The sequence below is a fragment of the Clinocottus analis genome, unplaced genomic scaffold (genome assembly GCF_023055335.1).
Source record: "Clinocottus analis isolate CAN_PGR_092001 unplaced genomic scaffold, fCliAna1.0.p SCAF_18, whole genome shotgun sequence".
Classification (NCBI taxonomy): Eukaryota; Metazoa; Chordata; class Actinopteri; order Perciformes; family Cottidae; genus Clinocottus; species Clinocottus analis.
This window is the reverse complement of record NW_027175909.1, coordinates 12,848,312-12,870,559: the sequence shown is the minus strand read 5'-3', so window position 1 is coordinate 12,870,559 and position 22,248 is coordinate 12,848,312. Positions and strand designations below refer to the sequence as shown.

Sequence of the window (22,248 nt, the reverse complement as noted above, 5' to 3'; positions counted from 1 at the left end):
TTTTTCACGTCAGCTGTTTTGGCTCCAACTGCTCAGCAGATCAGTTATGATCACAAGCTCTATTGTATATCTATGATACTGATCTATCACGATTGCATTCATAATACAATCATATGAGACATTTCTCTTACTGACTCTTGTGCCAATCTTGTGCTTTTTGTCTGTAAACTACATCGCCTCTGTTGATATTGATGTGAATTATTATTAAGTTATCTTCTCTACAATCATCTGTGTTTATTCTGAAGCAGCACTAGCCAGTCATTTTTATATAAACAGTGGATCAAATTACTGTTTTGTTAAAGGTGTCACGTAGGAGGAACAAACCGGCAGAGACGTCTCTAACAAGTCTGTTGCTCCTTTCTGTTTTAACTCTTCTGTTTTGGTTTATTATTTTGGATTTCTGGTCCACTGTCGTCAACCTTGATAAAAAAAGACTTTCCTCGCAGCATAGAACAACAAAAGAAAGAGAAAGTTTGCATCGAGCTGATGAACATAGTTCAGTGTTTAGGAGCTAAAGTTATAGCCCTTAGGAACTGAAACCAAAAGCTGAAAGGAGAGAAAACATTGGATTTATATTGATGATGTGGCCGAAAACCTCCACATGAATGATAATGTTGCTCCACATACTGGATGTATAAAGACACATTAGTTTGTCACACAATTAACTTCATAAGGTCAAATAATAAGTCAATATTGTCTTTCAACTTGTTCTTCTTATGTCAATGTTTCAACACTACTTAAAAACAACTCCAAATGTTGATTCCCCTTTAAAAATACGCTTCATTTTACATGATTAATGAGCTAGAAGTGTAACAGACAAGCAAACCAACTGACTGATTTTTAGAAAACTTTTAGATTATGTCACTTGTAGGTTTCAGTTCATTAGAATATATACTGCACAACTTACTGTGTCAGATACAGCTTTTACAAGCTTGTCCATACAAAGGACAGGTATTTCACAGGTATTAGTCTGCACCATTGCTGGGCATCTCTGCAGACCGTATGAGGCCAACATGGTCAGATCTCCACTCGCTTCCCCCAATAGGAAACAGGATTTCCTCCTGTCCTCTCGTCCTACTGACTTGTATCATCACTGCGCTCCCTGCGGACCTCCAGGGGGGATACTCTCCCACCGAAACTCTCACATCAGCAAAGTGCTGCAAACCTCGATTAATCCTCGTTCGCTCTGGCTCCGTTATTGTCCAACTGTCACATTCGTGATCAGACGTGAATCTGACCGCTTTTGACACGTCTACGAAGGCCAGTCTCGCTGAACGCCACCTGCTCCCGTGCACACATTAAGCACAGGCTGAAAGGCTATTTATAATCGATCAAAAATATCAGATAAAGGCGATATATTGAAAGCCTGCTTGGATAAATTCAGTCGCCAAATCTATCCCCCGGTTCCTCTCTTGCCTTTGATTTATTAAAAATAGAAACTCCGTGAGTTTTCTTGAAGTAACACCGGTGGTTTTCAGACGTTAGATGGTGAGCCGTGATAGCTTACTTCACACTTCCTGCCTTCCCTTTCTCTACCAAAACTCTGTGGAAGCTCGTGGAAATTGCTGTTGTTGGACTGACGTTAGCTACCCATGTGACAGGAAACCCATCGGAGTGATTAAGGGGGGAAAGCAGCATGTCTCTGTGTCATTGTCGCTCCGTGTCACACACCTTAGCGCACACCAGACCACTTCTCTCATGACTGGAAAAACTCTCCTACAGTCGCATCCACCACTGAGCGCAAACTACACGCGAAGGATAATGTCGCCGTGCTCAAATGTTGCCGTGGTCCTCTGTCTCCTGCAGGTCCTCTGCATCACCGCAGACATAGGTACGTACCCCTGACACGTTTTGTCGACTGTGAGAAGAATCACATTGCATAGAATGGGATTGTAAGTCCGTGTCTTGATGCTGTTTGTTCTTGCTCCAGACAGCGGCTCCTTCCTGATCTTCAACGAGAACCACAACAAGTGCATACGGGTGGAGAGCGCCACGTCCATGACGGTGGCCGCGTGTAACCCTCACGCCAAAGAGCAGCAGTTCCGTTGGGCCTCTGAATCGCGTCTCCTCAGTCTGTCCCTCAAACTGTGTCTGGGGGCCACAGAGATTAAAGACTGGGTGAAGGTGCTCCTCTTTGAATGCGATGAGAGCAGCGACCTCCAGCATTGGCAGTGCAAGAACGAGACCCTCTTTGGCCTAAAAAACCAGGACCTGCACTTAAACTGGGGCAACAAAAATGAGAGGAACATAATGATCTACAAAGGCTCGGGGCTGTGGAGTCGCTGGAGGATATTCGGCACCAACGGTGACCTTTGTTCAAAGGGGTTTCAAGGTAGGAAATGTGCCGACGCTGTCGATTTTAATACAGACAAAGTCTAATAGTGACACATGTTGGAAGGGTGTTTTAGAAAGTCCTGCGCAAGTGTTTCTCGTGTAGAATCTTGATTGTAGATGTTTACCATGTTGACCAAGTAACCCTGAACACTACATGGTAAGAAAGGTTTGTTCCAACAATCAACAATCAAATTAAACTCCAATTTACTAAAAGAGCAGGCTGTGGTCCTGATGCTTATTTTGCTTAGTTGTGGAAAATCTTACACTTTATTCCTCTAAACTCAACATAAGTTTCATTAAAATGTCCTTAAATCACAAAACACGAGAGAGGCCTTATGGCTAAATACCTTTTTAATAGTGATTTGAGCACATAACAATATCCAGGATGCAATCAGTCTGCGTTGCAAATGTCAAACACTTGACTAACTCAATTAAAACTAGTCTTGTATGTCGATAAGGACAATCTAACAATCTGCAGCAGAGAGTCCACGTCAAGAGCTGCAGTGTAAATGGTACACTAACCATGAGCATGAAGCCAAAGTACTACCCGCTTGTGTATGCTGCACTTCATCTCCTCTGTATACAATGGTTGTGTATACAATGCTAGATGATAGTGTGCCTCTAAATTTGTGGCTAGAGTTTGAGAGAGGCCCTTTTTCAACATGTCCTCACTATTTTGCATGAAGCAAGGTCCAGAAAGAGACCGTTCTCTTAGATTATTTGAGCCCTGAACATCAATCCCAAGTCTTCTCGCCCAACATCAGTGGACGAGGGGAAAGCTTTCCCAAAGAGTCAACGGCATGGCGGCGTAAAAATGGCCATAGTCAACAATCATATGTCAGTGCGATAATCAAGCGTCCACAAACATTTGGCCGTGCACATGTTGCAGGCGTTGCTCGTGTTTTTTTCGTTCAAGAAATTTTTCGGACTATCTTTAACTTTATAATCCGTGTCTCCTCAGAGGTTTTCACGATCGGGGGCAATGCCTTCGGAAGCCCATGTCAGTTCCCATTCAAGTTTCAGGAGAAGTGGTACGCTGAATGCACGAAGGACGGTCGCGCAGACAAAGAGCCTTGGTGTGCAACGGAGAGAGATTACGACAAAGCGAAGAAATGGGGCTTTTGTCCCAACGAAGGTAAGAAACACAGATGATGACCAACAGCCCTCGATTAAGTTGCGCACTTTTTTATGAAGAACCCTGTTAATCGAACCATGCAGAATTGTGTTGTTGGTCTGTGATTTCTCTAAGTGCTATCAGTGAGGAGGTCATTGCTGACTGGTCTGGTTTCTGACCCCCCTCCTCTTCTCCCTCAGCAGAACAACACTACCGCTTCCTTTCACCAGTCGTCCACACAGCTTTGTCTTTCTTTTCCTTTTCTCCAGCCCATCGTTCCCCTGTCGCTGCTCTAAAATGAAAGCCGTATCACTTTTGATATTGTTCGTCTATGAAACCCAGCACAGCCGCAGACAGATTCTCACATTGTCCTTAAAATCCAATCCGATACAGATAACATAACGCTGCTTTTACCTCACGAGGTAAATCGCTTCCCCTCAGTTTGATTATTCGTTGTGTCTCGACCACAATGCAGCGTCCTCGGGTTGGGACACTGACCCGGTCACAGGCGTTCAATATCAGAGGAACTCACATTCAGTGCTGACCTGGCATCAAGCCAGGAAGAGCTGCCAGCAGCAAGGAGCCGACCTCCTCAGCATTGTCGAGCTGCATGAGCAGTCGTACATTTCAGGTACAAAGTCAACCTATCTGTTACTCATTCGACAAGCTTATATTCTTGACCCCTTTGCGAAACACTTGCATTGTACTGTATTGGGTTGACACAGGGTTGACACACACTTTGGGAACATCTCTGTGGATTGGACTGAACAGCTTGGATTTTGAGAGTGGATGGCAGTGGAGCAATGGAAACCCCTTCAGATATTTAAACTGGGCTCCAGGTAAGTGAATATCAACAGTACGCTTCTTATAAACGACCACATATTGACAGTTGATGTTGACGTTAAAACCCCGGGTCAATGTTTCCAATAGGTCATCCCTCGTCAGAGCCCGGGCTCACCTGTGCAACCGTAAACGCTGCAAAAGCCTCGAAATGGGAGAGCAGCGCCTGCTCCAAGAAGCTTGGTTACATTTGCCGCAAAGGAAACTCTACCAGTCTGCCGCTAATACCACGTAAAGTAACATAATTACAAGTCATCTGGCTATTATTAAAGTGAGTCCTAATGTGTTCTCACCTCTTTGGGTGTTTCTTGGCAGACAAAGACCAGCCCAGCTTCTGCCCCAGTCACTGGGTCCCATATGCAGGAAGCTGTTACTACCTGCAGAGGAACAAAAAGATGTGGAAGGATGCTTTGGCTGCGTGTCACAAAGAGGGAGGAGATCTGGCCAGCATACACAATATAGAAGACCAGAGCTTCGTCATATCTCAGTCTGGATACTGTAAGTGCCCCCTACAGGATGCTACAAGTAACCTTTAATAATGGAGAACCGTGTTTTATTTTAAAGGATTTGTTCCACATCTTGGGGAATACAGTTATGCGCAGTTTCTGCAAGAGAAGATCGACACCGCCGTCCTATATTTGCTTGTGAGAGTAGACAGTCAACAGTTTAACGGAGCATAAAGACTGGAAACAGGAGGAAACATCTGGTTACCGGTCGAAAAAGCCAAGCTAGCTTTTTCTCTCAATCCTTTCTGCTAAGATAGGCGAATCGGCTGAATAAACTGACAGGAATGTCAGTTTCTCGGCAAGAAAACGAATAATCGCATTCCCCACAATGTTGAACTATTCATCTGAAGAACAAAAATACTGAATGCAGAAGAAATCAAATGTGAGAGATTGTTTCAGACTAATATTCACGTGCGCGTTCAAACCCGTCAGTGTCGACAGACGTGCTCTGGATTGGCTTGAACGATCTGAAGAACCAGATGCTGTTTGAATGGTCTGATCACTCCCACGTCACCTTCACCCAGTGGCAGACCGACGAGCCGTCTCATGCCTCCAACCTCCAGGAAGACTGCGTTGTCATCACAGGAAAGGTAAAAATTTTTTTTATAAAAAGCAAAAGGTGAGGAATGGAGTGATAACACGAGCGGTGTGGTTCATATCTGCTGAATGTGGACCACTTAGGACGGGAAGTGGGCCGACCACATGTGTGAGAAGACGTACGGATACATCTGTAAGAAGAAGGCCTCCATTCGACCAGCCGAAGGCTCACAAGAGGCGACCGACACGGGCTGCAAGATGGTGAGTGACGCTATTTCATTTGCTATAGTGATATTACAACAAAGCTTTGAATAGATTTAGTCTCACGGCGTTTGTTTCTTTATCGTCACCAGGGCTCAATCAGATTTGGTTCTTATTGTTACAACATCGGAGCTGAGAAAAAAACCCTTGATGAGGCAAAGCGGGCCTGCTCAGAGGATGGAGCGCACGTGGTGGACGTGACTGATAGGTACGTTTTCTTATTTATGTTGTGTTCATGTAAAACTTTGCCCGATATTGTACTCATGAAAACACCTGTTTAGTTATTTAATTGACTTTGATTATGTTAAGTCTTAAAACAGTCAATTTTTTGATTTATTTTAAAGCTAGGGATAGTTCGCGTGTATTTTATTGTTATTTTGCGTGGAGAGATCTTGCTTTGTTCACCTTTCTGCTTTCATGTGTTTTCATTCAGGTATGAGAATGCCTTCTTGGTCAGTTTGGTGGGTTTGAGGCCGGAGAAGTATTTCTGGACCAGTTTATCCAACACAGACGACATAAACACTTTCAAGTGGACCACAAGAAGAAAAGTCTCGTTCACTCATTTCAACGTGGACATGCCAGGTACAGCACTCCTCTCTCTGGCTGTGTGTCTGTGCTTCCGAGTATTGGATTCATTGCCATGACATTCATGTTCCCCTCATTAATAAGTGTAATAACGTTGGTGCTTCCTTAGTCTTTCATCCTCTTGAGGTGACGAATTTGTCAAATACTTTATTTATGACTAAATACCAGCAAAACTGGTGCTGTTTACCATCAGCCTTCACTGCGGTTTTTAGTTTAGTTAGCGGTTTAGCTAGCATGCTAAACTCAAAGCACCTCCGTGCCGACACACAGCCTCACAGAACATTGTCTCTGGACACTGAAGTTGTGTATTGTTGTATGTCTTCATCCACATTCATCATTCACTCCGTAACACCTTCCTTGAATGGAACAATTGATCGTAATCTTCACACCTTTGAGCTCAGTTTATCGATATTTTTTCCCCATTTTCTTTTTGCCGTGTTTATCAAAAGACAGACATCAGGGATGTGTGGCCATGACAACTGGGGTTTTCGCTGGATTATGGGATGTCGTGAAATGCAGCAACAAGGAGAAGTACATCTGCAAGAAGGCAGCGGTGGGTGCAGGTGTGACAACGGTCCCGCCCACCACCCCGACCTTGAGCTGTGAGTCTGGTTGGACCCCCGCTGCCAAGAGGAGCGTCTGCTACAAAGTAGGAGGACTAACTGAACTAATCTGGGACAATGGTCTAATTTTAACAACACACAAGTAAAAACATATTTCTTTTTTTGCTCATTGAAAAGCTTTTCAAAAAATCACCTGAAAAGAGGAAGAATTGGCGTGAAGCGCAAGATTTCTGCAGGCTCATCGGAGGCGACCTGATGAGCATACACAGCTCACAGGACTTGAACAACGCTCCGTATGTTTACCTTTTATATTATATATATGATGTGAAAGTTATTGCTAACAGAATTTGTAATGTATCCTTTTTTTGGGTTGGATTGACGCGGTCAGTGTTTGTAGTTTTACACTTTTTGTTTAATTTCTTTTCCTTTTTTCCTGGATGTTTCTTTCCTTTTGGCGTGCACACAACACGGCGGTTTGGAAAAGAGCAAGGCGACGTATTTTGTATAAATGTATGTCAGAATTTGTATTATGCTTCTCAAGTAATCAGTACTGTTTTTCTGCTGTCATCAAGGTTTGATGCCACAAAACCAGCCTGGATTGGCCTCAGCCTCGGTACCAATGCAGGCTTTGGATGGTCCGATGGCTCACCTGTAAGTAGCACCTCACTGTTGTTCCAAAAGGCTTCACCCACTGTTAATCTCAACCCTGGCCTAACTATGTGTATTCCCTCCAAAACGATGCTCTAGTTAAGCTATAAGAACTGGGGCTTCGGGGAACCAAACAACCACAATGACAACGAACACTGTGCAGAAGTCCACGTTTACTACGGACGGTACTGGAACGACGCGCTCTGTGACGCTTACAAGGACTGGATCTGCCAGATAAGCAAAGGTGACGGGTCTCATGGTGGAGACTTTTGGATTGTCAAAAAATGTTTTGCGATGTTTGAGTTTGCCCATCGTTAAGACCTCTTGATTCTTGTACTTTTCAGGTGTGACTCCCAAACCTGAGCCGGTCACAGTTGAAACAGGTAGAGTCCGCCGTGTCTTGTACATTATGACTAAATACGTGCAAAGCTCGTGATATTCTCATCAGCCTCAGCTCTACGTTAGCGCTAAGTAGAAAATGTTGCTGAACATAATACTATTCAATTTTGTATTAGCATTTACGTTAAGCTAGCACCGCTAGCGCGGCTGTAGACTCTTGTCTTACATCGATCCCTGATAATGTATCTGAAAGACATCTGATAACAGTTTTGTTCTCTTTACAGTGTACAACACCACAGAAGATGGCTGGCTTATATACAATGACACACATTATTTAATCAACACTGAAACTCTAGACATGGAATCTGCTCGAACTGTCTGCAAAAAGGGCTTTGGTGATCTTGTGAGCATCACAGGGGAGACTGAGAGGAAGTTTCTTTGGAAACAGGCAAGAAGTTCTCAATACATTTTCCCCAAAAAAGGAAAAGACAACATATTATACGGTCTCAAAAAACTAATGTGATGTTGTGGCAAAAGTGCCCAAAACCTTGTGTGTGTCACTTGTTTTTGATTTACCTTGAATCTAATGTTTCTTTCACATTGCTGCTTCAACAGATAGCGAAGGGCGAAGGCACACAGTACTACATCGGCCTGACGTTGGATTTGGATAAATCATTCAAGTAAATCACAGCACATTGTTTCGGCACACTACTACTGTCGGTGTGCTCGGTACTTCCCACGAACTATCCGCTGAAGTCTCGTCTGACATTTGATTAAAAAAAAAAAAAAACCACAAGCGCAGATGTTGAGTTAATTTTTTAAGTGACGTGTTGTTCGTTGTCTTCTCTCCATTTTCAGCTGGGTGGACGGCACACCTGTATCATACACTGCATGGGAAAAAAATGAGCCCAACTTTGCTAATAATGATGAACGCTGTGTGACTTTATACAAGAACATGGGTGAGTCTAACACTCCATACTGCGGGGGTTTCAGAAATGAGCTTGTCCGACCAAACAATACATTTATTTTGAATTGTTCTCTATAAACTCTGCACATAGGCTACTGGAATGATATTAACTGTGGGTATGAGCTACCTTCCATTTGCAAAAGAAGCGGTAGTTTCGTCAACACAACAATGGCCCCAACCACTCTTCCCGTGGGCGGATGTGCACCAGAGTGGCTCACTTTCGAAGGAAAGGTAATGATATATAACTGCATACAACACTGATTACTCCATTACAATAGCTGCAACTCCTACTCCGACTTTCAGGATTCGATTTGAACTCAGATGTACTTAAATCTGTTCTGGTAAAATGTGTTTCACTCCGGTTAGCTACTGTCCCTTTGCTTGTTATTTTAACACACAGTGCAAACCTTGTTTACACAGTGCTACAAATTAGTTGTGGGGGATGACAATAAGAGCTGGCAGGATGCCAGGAAGTACTGCATAAACCAGGGAGGAAATCTGGTTTCTATCACCAAGCAGGGAGAGCAAGGCGAGTGTTTTCTTTGTGTTGGTCTGTAAAGGTTACATTTCATTGTGCAGGGATGTAATTAAAATTTTAAAAGGGAGTTAAAGATTAATTGTGTCTTCCTTTCTAGCATTCCTGACAATGCAGATGCTGAACTACAATGACGACTTCTGGATCGGCATGAATGACGTCAACTGGGATATGCACTTTGTGTGGACGGACGGAAAAGCCGTAACATACACCAACTGGGCAAAAGGGCATCCAACATCATCGCCCTCTGGACGTTATTCATTTAATGATAAGGTTATTTCAGCTTAAGTTTCTGTAATTAAAACTTTATTTGCACAACTGTCTATCTCAACAATGTGATGGTCATATTCTTGTAACACTTACCAAGAATATGGGTCTACACTTCATAATAACTACAAGATATTTAGCATGTGTAAAGCATGAGTTTCCATTTAATTCATCATTTACAAAGCATTGTTCCAACATTAACACTCGTTAGTAACTCATTAGTATGCAATTCCACATTTGTAAATTAAGTAATATATATTGCAAACCAATTATTAAGACTTATAGATGATGCGCTAATGGTTAACATGTGCTTTGTAAACTGGTTTTAATACAGCAATTCATGATTAATTCAGATAGGTACTAGTCATTAGTTAAGTATTTGTTTATTATTTTAAGTGACCCCATATAAAGTGAGGACTATCTATGCTTTACAAAGCATTTATGAATGACATTAAATGGCCATCAGTGCCTCAAAGCTAACAAAAGTATCAGTGAAGGGAAATAGACACAACACAAAGTGATAAAGAACATTAATGATATGATGGTGATGGGGGTGATGGCCTTCAGTGGCACAAGTGGTGAGTATGTTTCATAGTTTGCTGGCAAGTACACAATATTGATTGTTATTATAAAGTGTAACCCATATTCTTGCAGATTAGTTGCAAAGAAGTGTGAAAAAAAGCATGAAAGACCCGCGAAAATCGACTTCTATCACGAGACAGCCTGTCTCCGTTACAAAAGAAGCTTGCATATCCTGACTTCAGACAGTTAACATGTCAAACTGATGGTTGTTTCTTTTCTGCCTGACAGACGGATGACTGCGTGATAATGGTGGGCAGCGACTCCAAAATTTCAGGAATATGGAAGGAGAAAGACTGTCAATCAAAACAGAGCTTCATCTGCAAAAGAAACAGTGGTGAGCAAAATGTCAGCAAGGCCACATCAACACGAGTCACAGTGATAAAGTTTATTTTCAAACATTGTGTCAATGCGAACTGCTGACAACATTTGACCATGATGTTTCTTGTTTTCAAAGACTCTCAGATTGCAGTTCCAGCCACAACTGTGTCACCAAAGGCTTTTCAAAAACTTGGCAATGACTCCTACAAACTGGTGGCCCAGAAGATGAAATGGGACGAGGCGAGGAGGCAGTGCCAAGCAGACGATGCAGATCTGGCCAGTATCAGGAACCCTGTCACCCAGGCATACCTCACATTGCAAATTTTCAAGCACAAAGAGCCCGTGTGGATCGGCCTCAACAACAATGAGGTAAAAGGCTCTACCTCTTACTGTTCACCTCTACCTCAAACAGGATTTCAAACCGAGACCATCTGGCTCGGTTTCAACTTACATGCAAGTTGTTTTTTTACAGACTGGTGGGCGGTTCAAGTGGATCGATAACTGGCTGCTGTTTTATACTAAATGGGGCACAAATGAGCCTAAAAACAACTATGGTTGTGTGTATGTGGATGTGGACACAACATGGAAGACTGCCCCATGTACCAACACCTACTATTCCCTTTGCAAGAGGTCACCAGGTCAGACAATGCATCTGTTGGTTATACTGCACTATATCCTCTGCATTACCGAACACTAAGCATGGCTAGCAAAGCATTGTCCTGTCTCTTTTTCAGTGGTAGCACCCACTGAGCCCCCACAACTCCCCGGCAACTGTCCAGAACCAAAGAAACAAAAAGCCTGGATACCTTTCAGAGGCCATTGTTATTCCTTCATGAGCTCAGTGGTGAACAACTGGGCCCACGCCTCAGTTGAATGTCTGAAAATGGGTACGTTATGAGGAATGTTCAGGAGTAAATTACAATTTGTATGTGTGTACAATTCTGACAGTGTGTTCTTGTTCATCAGGTGCCTCTATGGTGAGTATTGAGGACCCTCAGGAGGGCCTGTTCATCGAACAGAACGTGGAGGTTCTGCAGGACGTTGCCAAGTCCTTCTGGATCGGACTCTACAAGACTCATAGAGGTGAGCTTTTCTTTTCATTCCTTTTTCCAAAGCGTAAAGAAGTTAAGCGCTGTCCCAATAACATACAACACAGTACGCTACACTCACAGACTGTTCATAAAAAGGGGACGAAGCCACTGTGACTTCGCCCATTGATTCGCCGTTTTGAAGCCTCGAGTTGGTAACTTTGATCGTTGCCATCTTGGCTTTTTGCAACCAAAAAGTTATACAAGAGGGTTTAACCAAACGACGACCAAAAAGGTTACAATTACCAACTACAGACCACACATGGTGAGGTACCGACCTGTCAATCAGGTAGCCATTACTGAAAGCCATTACAGAAAGTATTCCCTGCTTTCCAGTCCATTGTACTCCAAATGGGACCATCATTTATTAAACAAACACCATAATGTTTTGCAGAAGACTTGAAACTAGCATTTGAGACCATAAACTCATATATGTGCAAAATATAAGACTAATAGTAAAGTAATTCATTTAGCTCATTTTCATTTACCCTTGACACCTTGAGAAAGGACAGATGGGATTTTTTGGTGGGCGTCAGGAGATACTGTAAAGTAGCAACCAAGCAAATTAGTTTAAAATGTAGTTGGGAAGTTGAACGCGTGATGAAGTTTGCTGGGTCTGATTAAAGTAACGAGCCTCCTTGTTTCAGGCGAGTGGATGTGGATTGATAACAGTGCCGTGGACTACGTCAACTGGCAAACAGGGATGCCAAAGTCAGATCCATGTGTGGAAATCAGCTCTCACAACGGGCAGTGGAGCACAACCACCTGCAGCAGATACAAGTCGTTCATTTGCAAAATCGCCAAAGGTAAATTTAATCAACTGTTATGCACAATTGTTTGACTTTGACCTATCAGTCACTTACACGTAGCGTTTCTCCTCTTTTCTTCAGTTATTACACCGACAGAAAAGCCTCCATCTGTTGGTGAGTTACTTGACCAGTATTCTTTAAATATGTTTCAAACTCCAGTTATGCCACTGTTCATACTTCTTTATGTTTTTCCTCAACAGCCCAAGTCGTTGAAGAAGTCTCCCATGGGTCTGCTGGCATCACTGTTGCCGTCGTGCTAGTTGTCATCGCCATAGTGGGACTGGGTGCCTTCCTCCTCTTCCGTAAACGGATACCCATGCCCGTCATGGGAGAGAGCACCTTCGACAACAAGTTATACTTCAACAATCCCATTCGAACCCTTGTAGACACCAAAGGTCTGGTGGCCAACATAGAGCAGAATGAACAGGCGTAGGAAGACGCGAGCTCTTTGTCAATCCCACTATGAGAATGAGTGATTATGGTTTCATGCTTTAATTTGGTTCACTTTACTAAGAACTGGATCTCAACAAAACCCTGTAAGATTTGTTCCAAGTATTCTGGATCAAAAATCATGGACAATGATTCATACTTATTATATAATATTATATAATAGTTCATACAAGCACTGGCATTGCACTTAGTAAACTCGGGACAAGTAAATATGTGAACAATCCATAACAAATAATACATGATTATGTGATTTCTTAAGTGTGTACAGTTTTTTTTATTTTATTTTTACCAATCAAGATAATCAAGCGCATTTGAATACAATTAAGAATCATGACGGGTGAAGATGTTTTATTAATACAATTATCAGATTTTCTCAACTGGGATGTTTGTTATTATTCTCTGTGGGCTGCTCATCAGTCTATTTATAGCATACAACTTGTAAATAGATGCTCAATAAAACAAATTTAAAAACAAAACTGAATCTTTGTCTTTTTTGGCACTTTTTTTCTTATGATAGACCAAAAACAGGTCAACAATATTCAACCACAATTTGCAGAGAGCTGTGATAAGATGCATCAAAACAAATGAATGTTTTCTTTTTTGATATAGTTTGCTTACGGCCTTCTTCTGCCGACAATTATGTGGAAATGTTGTGAAATTGTTGTTGTTTAGAGAACCGTATACCCGACAGGATCAGAGTATCAGTGTCTCTGTTATCACACACAAGATTCCTTCTCCAATGAAGGCAACTACTCACCAGCGTCAGACACCTCTGATTGCAAACTGTGCAAGAATAATGTTTCCTTGTGTGTATTTTTGCTGTGGTGTTGTGTCTCCCTACTGCTGATATAAACATACCAGCATGATTTGAGATTATTTAGACTCCTGTTGATACAAGTGAGGCGTTTGATCAGATTATTAAATGTTAGCCAAATGTAAAAGCTCATTTAAAATGTGAACAAAAGCCAAAGATGTTTGGTGTCGTCTGTATAAAGGTTATTTTGTACATAGGAAACAACAATAATTAGATATTACCCCAAATGAGTAACTATCAAGGAATCTTCCTGTTCTCTATATCTATAAATATCTATCTATAAATGATTAATGCTCAAATTAAAAAGTTCTAAGTTTTGCTCTGTCATGCCAGTCAATCCCCACTCCCAGCAGCTGGCCACCCCCATCACCTAGTGTTGAAAAAGACGCAGCGTTCTCCATGGAAACTGCAGCCCTGTGAGGCAGTCGCAGCTAATCCTCAGGAGATTACTCAACTCTTACTTCTCATAAGAGGGTTTTATTTACAGCACCAATGCCCAAGAATTCTCCCCAAACGCGCTCTGGGTCTTCTGTTCATCCCGTCGGAGGAGGAAAGCAAACCTAGTGACGGCAGCGGAGAGGAGCAGAGGGGAGAACGGTTCATCTGGTAAGCGCTTTCATCTCTTTTACCTCAGGTAGAACTGCAGCTTCGAGTCCTCTTATCGCTCGCTCGGTGTGACCTGCAGGGTGCACAGCAGGGTGCACGGCGTGGGAGGATGTTGGAAGGTGTTTTGTGAAAAAAGCTCTGCATTTTTTCCCCCCCCCTCTGCATGTTTGATCCATGACTCAGAGATCATAGAGAATGAAAAAAATATGTAAAAAAAAAAAGCATTCTCAACATGTTAATGTTCATGTTACTGTTAAATATTACTGCATTATATGTGGATGGTTTGGCAACATTGTTCTTGAACACCCCATTATGATGTAAACGTCACACGCTGTGTGTTCACGCATGGGTGCGTGGGCTGTGGGGGGCTCACTCCCACCAGCTCCTGTTATCTTCTTCAACTATTGATGCCGCTAAATATGGAAACTGGTAGTTTACCGTTCAGACGTGCACAGTTGCAGCATTTTGCAGTGATCTCAGTGGAGAACTCTCTTCTCAGATGTGGATCTCCACGTAGTTATTTGTGGTAATAACAGCTTTCACCCCTGCTTCCTAATTTTCCGTACACCCTGCCCCTGAGCTCTCTCACTCGCCTGCACTAATCCTTTTGTTGTGGACTGAGGGGCCCAGGCTTTGGCTGGCCGATCGGCACCGCAAGGGCCTGGTTCAGCTGAAGGGAGCCCGTCGAGTCCTCCTGTCCTCCGCCAGAGCACGCCTCCCACAGCTCTTCTCTTCTGCAATCCTTTCAGCTCCCTCCTCTTGTTCAACTCAAATTTCTCTCTCAAGCCACTTGTTTGTGTCCATCATCTCCACTTTTTTTTCCTTTTCTTCTCAAGCTCTGAGCCAGTCCCGGGAACTCGAGGGAGTCAGACAGCTCCTGGTTTAGCAACATGCAGTTCAGGGGCAGTGCTCCCACGTTGCTTCTGCTGCTGCTTCTTTGCCAGCTGGAGGTGAGAGGGCACGAGCCGGGGTACCCGCAGGGGGTTCTCGGGGCCTTGGATCTGCCCCACGGTACCGACGAAAGGCCACAGCTCCTAAAGAACCACACCGGTGTCCTGATCGCCAAGCTCCTCCGGGAGGTGCACTGTGCAGAGCGGACCGGCGCCTCTCAGGATGTCTGCGGCAAGGTAAGTCTAATTTTCTTTTCTTTTTTTTACCGTAATCAACAACTTTGACATTCATATGCTAAGTACCTATTACGTGTGCATCCTACTCCTGCCCGCTGGCTCCAAGAAACATGGTTGTTACGGGAGGAATGTGGAGGCTTAAGTCCTTGACCTCTATGGGGCATTCATGCTGAGTGGCTTTAGACATCCCTCAGTTTGACATAATAAACTGGAGTTAGAGGCACTTCACATGTTTGTGCAGGCGGGCTGACAATAGGATTATGTGCGTGTTCAGCCTTGAAAGTGAGTTTAGAAATGAAGAGAGAAACGCTCGAGTCTTTGTAATTTCTTGATGAATGGTCTCTCTGACAAATAGTGCTTTGCCCGCTCTCTTAGCCTTCTGTGTTTTTGTATGTGAGTCTAATTGGGGACAAACAGAAACACACAAAGGTACCATTTATCTAGAACAGCAGAGTACAGCGTGTGCAGAAGAAAATAGGCTGTTTATCAGGTGGGTTCTTCTTCTTAATCAGCACTCGCATGACCTTTTTTTTTTCCAACTTTCCATCCTTAAAAGATATCTTTCCTTTGATTTCTACCTGTTCTTGTTACAGTGCCTGACACCAGACGTGGCTCTCTCTGTGCTAGAGGATGAGGGGAAGGCTTACCTCACCGAGGAGGACTTCCAGCGGATCTCCACTGTTCTGCTGTACTATCTCATTAACTTGCAAGACCTGTGTGTGTCAAATGCCGCCTCCCTTTCCTCGTCCTCGTCCTCCTCCTCCTCATTTGGGAACTATCAGTTCTACCTTTTGGCTCTCACCAATCTGCACCCGGGTGAGGACGACCTCTTCTTATCATCCAGAGAAACAGAAAGTATTCTGCAGGTCATCAACCAGCACTACGACCCCCCCAAGAAAGACGCCTCATCAGATTTGCAAGTGAGGCCTTTTCATCTGAGAAATCGATCTCGTCTCGAAAAGGCGCCGCTCCGTTTCTGATGATTTAACTTTTGATTTCACAGTGTATTGATGCCGCTCACCTCCTTGACGATGTGGACGTACTAGAAAATCCAGGCGCTGATGTTTCCTCTGTGCCCAAACTGGCTTCTGCCATCATCAGCCATATCCTGCAGGGCCACTGCTTCAGACGGAGGAACCTCCCGTCTCCTGCTTTCTTTACCGACTACATCTTTCAATCCCTAAATTGCACAAGTGACCTGCAGATAATAGGTCAGTTCAAGAGCACAGTTGGCTTGCTATGCACATTCACATGAACATTTGCTTCTTTTTTTTTTTAAATCTCAGGTATGTAGGTTATGTTGCCCTATGCTGGTATGAGATTCCTCCTTAATAAGATAAGATAAAAAAAGATAATCCTTTATTAGCGACGCAGTGGGGAGATTGTATGATTACAGCAGCAGTGCACACAAGACACATGGTAAATAAAGAAATCAAGTTATATAAACAGTAATAAAAACAGTAAAGAAGAAGCTGGAACAAGCTATAAACACAACACTGTTAAAAAGTTATCCAGCAACAGGTATCGAGCAACATTAGCATTAATTTGGTGAAAGTGAAATTCTGGCCACGACAATTCTTTTAGCTCTGTTTTTGGTTTCTAACTAAGTCTTTAGCTGCTAAATAGCGCTCTATGAAAGGGCCCTGTGAGTTTTAAGAGCTTTTCTTTCGCTCTATCACTCAATCTCATCTGCAAAAAGTTGCTTTCTCTCCCTTAAAGGCTGAATAATTATGCTGAATCTCGCCTGGTGCTCAGGATCATGATGCAGTGATGTCTTTGCTCAGATTTAGAGGAGTTGCTTCATCAGCTGGGAGTAGGACGGGAAGCAGCGCCGCACTCCCATAACAGGAAGAGGCGGAGTTCACAGAAAGGGGCCGGCCCTCCGCCCGGTGGTTGCAACCATGCAGCAGGTGGCAGAAGCGGGGACTGGGCACAGGTGAGGCTGAGACAAACGTTTCATTTCCTGCACAGAGAATCACAAGAAGCGCGACAGCAGCGCCGTAACCTGCACGCCGTAACCTGCACGCCGTAACCTGCACGCCGTGACTGAGAGGCTCGATTCAATGAGACCGCCTACTCATCCACAAACGTGTCTCTTTCCTTTGAATCCCATCAGGTCTGTTATTCAGCCAATCAGCTGCTGGATATTTTTGCCGTGAATCCTCATTTGCCAATTTCCAAGGAGCACTTCAGACAAATGTGCCCTGCCATCATTCAGCAGTTGCTAGGCAATGCCTGCAAGTCTGCAGAGCAGAAGAGAGGAGGATCTGTGCCCACTGCTCTGGAGAGTAAGACATTTTCCCTCATCAGTCACTAATAAAAAGGCGGATGTCGGCGATGCACTCAGCTGTGTTTTCACTAGTTAAGAGTAGTGAGTGAGGAGTTCGCCTAAAACAGGGTTTTGAGAAAGTACATTACATTAAGCTGTTAAGCTGGCGCTTTTATCCAAAGCGACTTACATTATTGCTCTAGACACCGTAGACACAGCAACGGGAGCAACTTTTGTATCGTAACCAAGCAGTCCCGATCATTGGTTTATGAATATAAAAAGAAGAAAAAAAATACATGCAACAATGAAAATATTGTCCTAGTAAGCCTGCTCTCCGGAGCGGTGTTTCCCTTGATGTATAGATATGATCAGCCATCGTTTTTTATCTGAATATCTGGACAGGGAATGACTGTGTCTCTGCTCCCTGCAGAGTACGGCTACAGCACGGCGGCCGTCCTGCTCATCACGCTGGGCTCCATGCTCGGCATCTGCCTGATCTTCTTCAACTCCTGCCAGGAAACCTACACCCTCATCCTGCAGCTGTTTGTGGGCTTGGCCGTGGGAACGCTGTCGGGAGACGCCCTGCTGCACCTCATACCACAGGTATAGAACACAGAGCCACTGCGTCGCCCTCTGCAGCTGGAAGGCAAGAAGCGGCATACGTGTGAAGAAAGTGATGACTGTGGAGTGAATGTCTAATTGTCTTCCTCCCTGTCTCCTTTGGAGATCCTTGGCCTCCACGATGACACTCACAGTCACGATGCCGAACACTTTACGGAAGAAAAAGTGTACCTGTGGAGGATTCTGGGTATGATCGCGGGGATCTACGGCTTTTTCCTCATTGAAAGAATCTTTTCAATTTGCATTCCTTCTTATGGCCACGTAAGCGGTTTTTGTTTTTTTTTCCAATTTAATGACCGATTCCTGTGTCCAGGGGCTGATTTTCTTTATCTCGCAACGTTTCGTTTTCCATGAACGAGCAAGTTTGTTGAGCAACAGCGGTGTCGTGACTCTCTTTGTCTGCAGGGACATAGTGACCTTCCCTTAGAGCTGCACTGCAATGGCCAGTCACAGAGGGGGAAGTCCATCTCCACCATACAGCTGGTGAGTCTCTCAGAACCCAGAAACATTGTTCTTGGCAGGAACACCTGATTCCTGTCATCATCCCTGTTATGTACTCGCTAGAGGAGATGCAGGGAACATGAGAAGGCAGTTACTGGAAGTTAAACAGCATTGCAAGATATTAAAACAGTGCCTCAAATGAGGGAGAAGAAAAACATATTAAGTGTAAAGATGTAAAGTTGTACCGTCACAGCTATTTTCTCATAAAAGTCATCCTGTATTTGTAAATGATGAAGCCTGTGCTGTGCCACAAGTTTAGACAGTTTTCTTTTCTTTTTTTCAGTAGGCTTGGTGAAGGTTGCTGTCACACTACACCACTGCTACTTGAAATGACAGGAGCAGGATGTTTCTCCCATTTATCTGTCGCAATTAGCCGTCTTTTCCAAATTCTCTGCCTGCTTTCCAGCTTGTTTTCGTGAAATTTCTAACGGTTTGAGTCCAGGTGGGGGGCATGTCACTTGCAGGTGGCTTGCTATACTTGGTGTGTGTGTGTGTGTGTGTGTGTGTGTGTGTGTGTGTATATATATAATCATAAGGGAACATGTTCTCCACTGCCTTAAAAACTTGAGGTTGAATTCCTAATACAACAAAACAAAACTATCCTTCACTCCCACAAAGCAAGAAGCAGCTGTTGAATATGGTTGAATACTGTGTGGTGTTATTGAAGTGAATATATTTTCATTCACTCCCACGCTACTCCTCCAGCCAAACATCAAGGAAGCACTAATGCACTTGTAATAAACAGTGGAGATTAGCTAGAGAACCCTATCGATAGGAGAACAACCTTTCAATTGCGGCACAAATTTCGGTCTGCACACGTAAACGGCATAAAAACGAAAGCGAATCGATCGTCGATCACACATAGGGTGAAATGAATCCGTTGTTCAGATTCAAAACCCCGACTGCGAATCCACAGAAATCAATTGTCCTGCGCTGCTATTATATAACAGGCAATGCAGAGTGGTGTGGGAGGGAGTGAAGGAACAGGGCATGTAGGATGTTGGAGAATGAGAAGTATTGAATCATTCAGAAAGCTCTCCATGACCGTGTTGAATACACACATAAAATCTTTGCCATGTTTCGGGGTCAATCACGTGGAAAATAGACCAACCGTCTCGGTTACATAAAAACATCATGTATGGGTGAATATGTCTCATCCAGTTCCCTCCGATCGGAGTCAAAGGTTTGAAAAACACTCTCCGTATCCTGCAGGGAGCCGTCGACGACTTGGAGTGCACAGAATCATCTCCCGAACACGTCGACCATCGGGGCCCTCCGCTTCAGAGTAAGGTCCTCAAACCATGAGCTGCTGCAACACGGATGAATGCCACACACTTTGTCATTAGCCGCCTGGCATGACGGAGCATTTCTCACGGTCTGAGGACGAGCTTTGGCGACACAGACTCCCTTTTGTGTTCCCAGGACAAGGGGTTCCTCTGCTGGCTGTGATGGTAATCGTGGGAGACAGCCTTCATAACTTTGCGGACGGCCTGGTCATCGGAGCGGCCTTCTCTTCTTCGGCCGAGACCGGCATGGCGACCACCGTGGCCATCCTGTGCCACGAGATCCCGCACGAGATGGGTGAGAGGTCGCGGTTACTCACTTTGGGAGCGCTTTTGTCGCTTTTTTGGCCGAGCTTGACTTTTTTTTTTTTTAATCTTCTGCTTTCTGTCTCAAAAGGGGACTTTGCAGTGTTGTTGAGCTCTGGACTCTCGGTGAAGACGGCTGTGCTGATGAACTTCCTCAGCGCTCTGACGGCCTTCATTGGACTCTACATCGGACTGTTCGTGTCCTCAGAGATGGAAGTGCAGAGGTGGATCTTTGCCGTTACCGCTGGGATTTTCCTCTATTTGTCGCTGGTCGAAATGGTAAAGGAGCCTTATTAAAGAACAAGGCTGCTGCTACTACACATTTCAGTTATTGTCAACAAATGCCATTCAAAAAAGACATGTACTGTATTGCTAAATATTACCACATTCACCCACTTATAAGTACTTTCCCTCAGTCTTTGTTTTAGCTGCATTTCCTGTTCCTCGTAGTTTCACCATAGAAAAGACGCTGACAATTTAATTTGCATTTGACCCACATGTGTTTGATTGACAGCCCTCTATGCATTCTTCACAGCCAAATGTCCAAATGTTAGTATGAGTACAAACTTGACTGATTTCTGCAAAACATTTTTAAAAAGTGTTACATACCATCAAGGAGGCTTGATCTAGGAAGTTCACTCGAGCATGAAATGTGTACGAATGTGCAGCTGACACTTTTTTTACTCCTATTTAGATGTTTTTCTTTCTAATGAAGAGATGTACTACCACATCATTGGTTTTGGTCTTTGCACAGGATTTCTTGACAATAACAGAAAATATAGAGCAATGCCAGCCTTTTCTTGAAAGAAATATTCCACCTTTCTCGCCAATATACCGAACCAAACTGTAACTATTTAAGTTTGACTCCTCATCTGTGTCTTTCTATCAGCTTCCGGAGATGACTCGAGTGAAGACCGACAGACCTTGCCTCATGTTCCTGCTGCAGAACCTCGGCCTGTTGATGGGTTGGGCCTGTCTTCTGCTCCTCGCGCTCTTTGAACACAAACTCAAATTCTAAAGGCCGTTCACGTGAGTCGTGGCGTAAATCTCTCCACAGGGGGTTGAGTCCGAACTAACGTGGACTTGTGTGTGCCACCAAGACGTTATAACACGTCATTATTGGTCCCCGAGTGAGTATTTCATGATGTTGTAGTCTCAGCACTGGATGGTAAATGTATGTTAGCTTTAAGAATCCTCTTTTTTTTATACTTGATGATTTATTTTTGTATGTTAGGTATCTGAACACTAACTAGTTTAAACTCTAATAATGACCTTATTTTGCAAATGCAGGTACAATTGTGCACATGTATTGTTCTGTCAAATATGTACGTGGCCTCAGACAATCAAATCAAAGTAATTCTTCACAAGCAAAATATAAAGTATTGTAAATCTACTTGTTTTGGTTTGCATGTGTTCGACGTCAGTGACTTTACACCGATTGGGAAAAGTGTAGTTAGAAAGTCATTGGGATTCTGTGCCGTGTCTCAGGTTTCATATATTGCATTGAGAAACGCTTCATTTTACAGGCTCTTGTTTCTTAAAAGAGCTGTGACACTTATAATAAGGACCATGGAGGCAAGTGTTCATTTAGTGCATTTCCGATCAATAAATTCTGATGAAATTCACATGATGGTGTGGTGCTTTAGTATTGCCCTTTCATCCATTGGTGAGTCACAGAAGACAGATTTTCCCTCTTCGGTCTTTCATTGCGCCCTCTGTGCCTCGTAAATACACGTCTTTAACCATTCATGCTGAAGAAATCCATATTTTGCTTAATATATGTACCAATTTCTAATAGCGCAGGAAACTTCCCGACATTGCTGTAGAAATTATTAAAAGGTGACACAGATACTTACTAAGTAAAACCTGATTGGCTTGATGAGAGCCTCGGTGCAAAGAATCGACTAACCCCTTCTTTGTGCAGCATACGCTTCCCTAAAATACATTTATTTCTGAATTCCTGTTGAGAGAAACGTTG

The 22,248-nt window shown here is 43.6% G+C and overlaps 2 protein-coding genes across 3 annotated transcripts; both read left to right on the top strand.

Annotated features, from left to right (window-relative positions):
* Nucleotides 1–1,725: 1,725 nt before the first annotated feature.
* On the top strand, nucleotides 1,726–13,186 carry mrc1a (mannose receptor, C type 1a). The gene is made up of 30 exons (XM_068581642.1): nucleotides 1,726–1,831; nucleotides 1,931–2,332; nucleotides 3,296–3,469; nucleotides 3,924–4,079; nucleotides 4,174–4,287; nucleotides 4,379–4,519; nucleotides 4,604–4,786; nucleotides 5,227–5,384; nucleotides 5,476–5,592; nucleotides 5,685–5,800; nucleotides 6,026–6,174; nucleotides 6,627–6,826; nucleotides 6,918–7,033; nucleotides 7,313–7,391; nucleotides 7,488–7,632; nucleotides 7,733–7,771; nucleotides 8,012–8,175; nucleotides 8,343–8,407; nucleotides 8,586–8,686; nucleotides 8,786–8,925; nucleotides 9,115–9,223; nucleotides 9,330–9,502; nucleotides 10,307–10,412; nucleotides 10,533–10,765; nucleotides 10,869–11,034; nucleotides 11,131–11,283; nucleotides 11,363–11,479; nucleotides 12,132–12,290; nucleotides 12,375–12,407; nucleotides 12,494–13,186. Exons 1-30 carry the CDS (start codon nucleotides 1,762–1,764, stop codon nucleotides 12,724–12,726), a joined length of 4,311 nt encoding a protein of 1,436 aa, XP_068437743.1. The 5' UTR covers nucleotides 1,726–1,761; the 3' UTR covers nucleotides 12,727–13,186.
* An 886-nt stretch (nucleotides 13,187–14,072) lies between these two features.
* On the top strand, nucleotides 14,073–21,895 carry LOC137788665 (zinc transporter ZIP12-like). 2 transcript variants are annotated; one of them, XM_068581643.1, is made up of 13 exons: nucleotides 14,073–14,163; nucleotides 15,000–15,290; nucleotides 15,884–16,210; nucleotides 16,294–16,501; nucleotides 17,075–17,226; nucleotides 17,407–17,578; nucleotides 17,990–18,162; nucleotides 18,286–18,441; nucleotides 18,586–18,663; nucleotides 19,894–19,966; nucleotides 20,104–20,262; nucleotides 20,362–20,549; nucleotides 21,160–21,895. In XM_068581643.1, the coding sequence occupies exons 2-13, from the start codon at nucleotides 15,054–15,056 to the stop codon at nucleotides 21,286–21,288; spliced, it is 2,052 nt and encodes a 683-aa protein (XP_068437744.1). In that variant the 5' UTR covers nucleotides 14,073–14,163; nucleotides 15,000–15,053; the 3' UTR covers nucleotides 21,289–21,895. The 2 variants fall into 2 exon arrangements, with proteins under 2 accessions (XP_068437744.1, XP_068437746.1); XM_068581645.1 differs by lacking the exon at nucleotides 14,073–14,163 and adding an exon at nucleotides 14,498–14,689.
* Nucleotides 21,896–22,248: the final 353 nt, after the last annotated feature.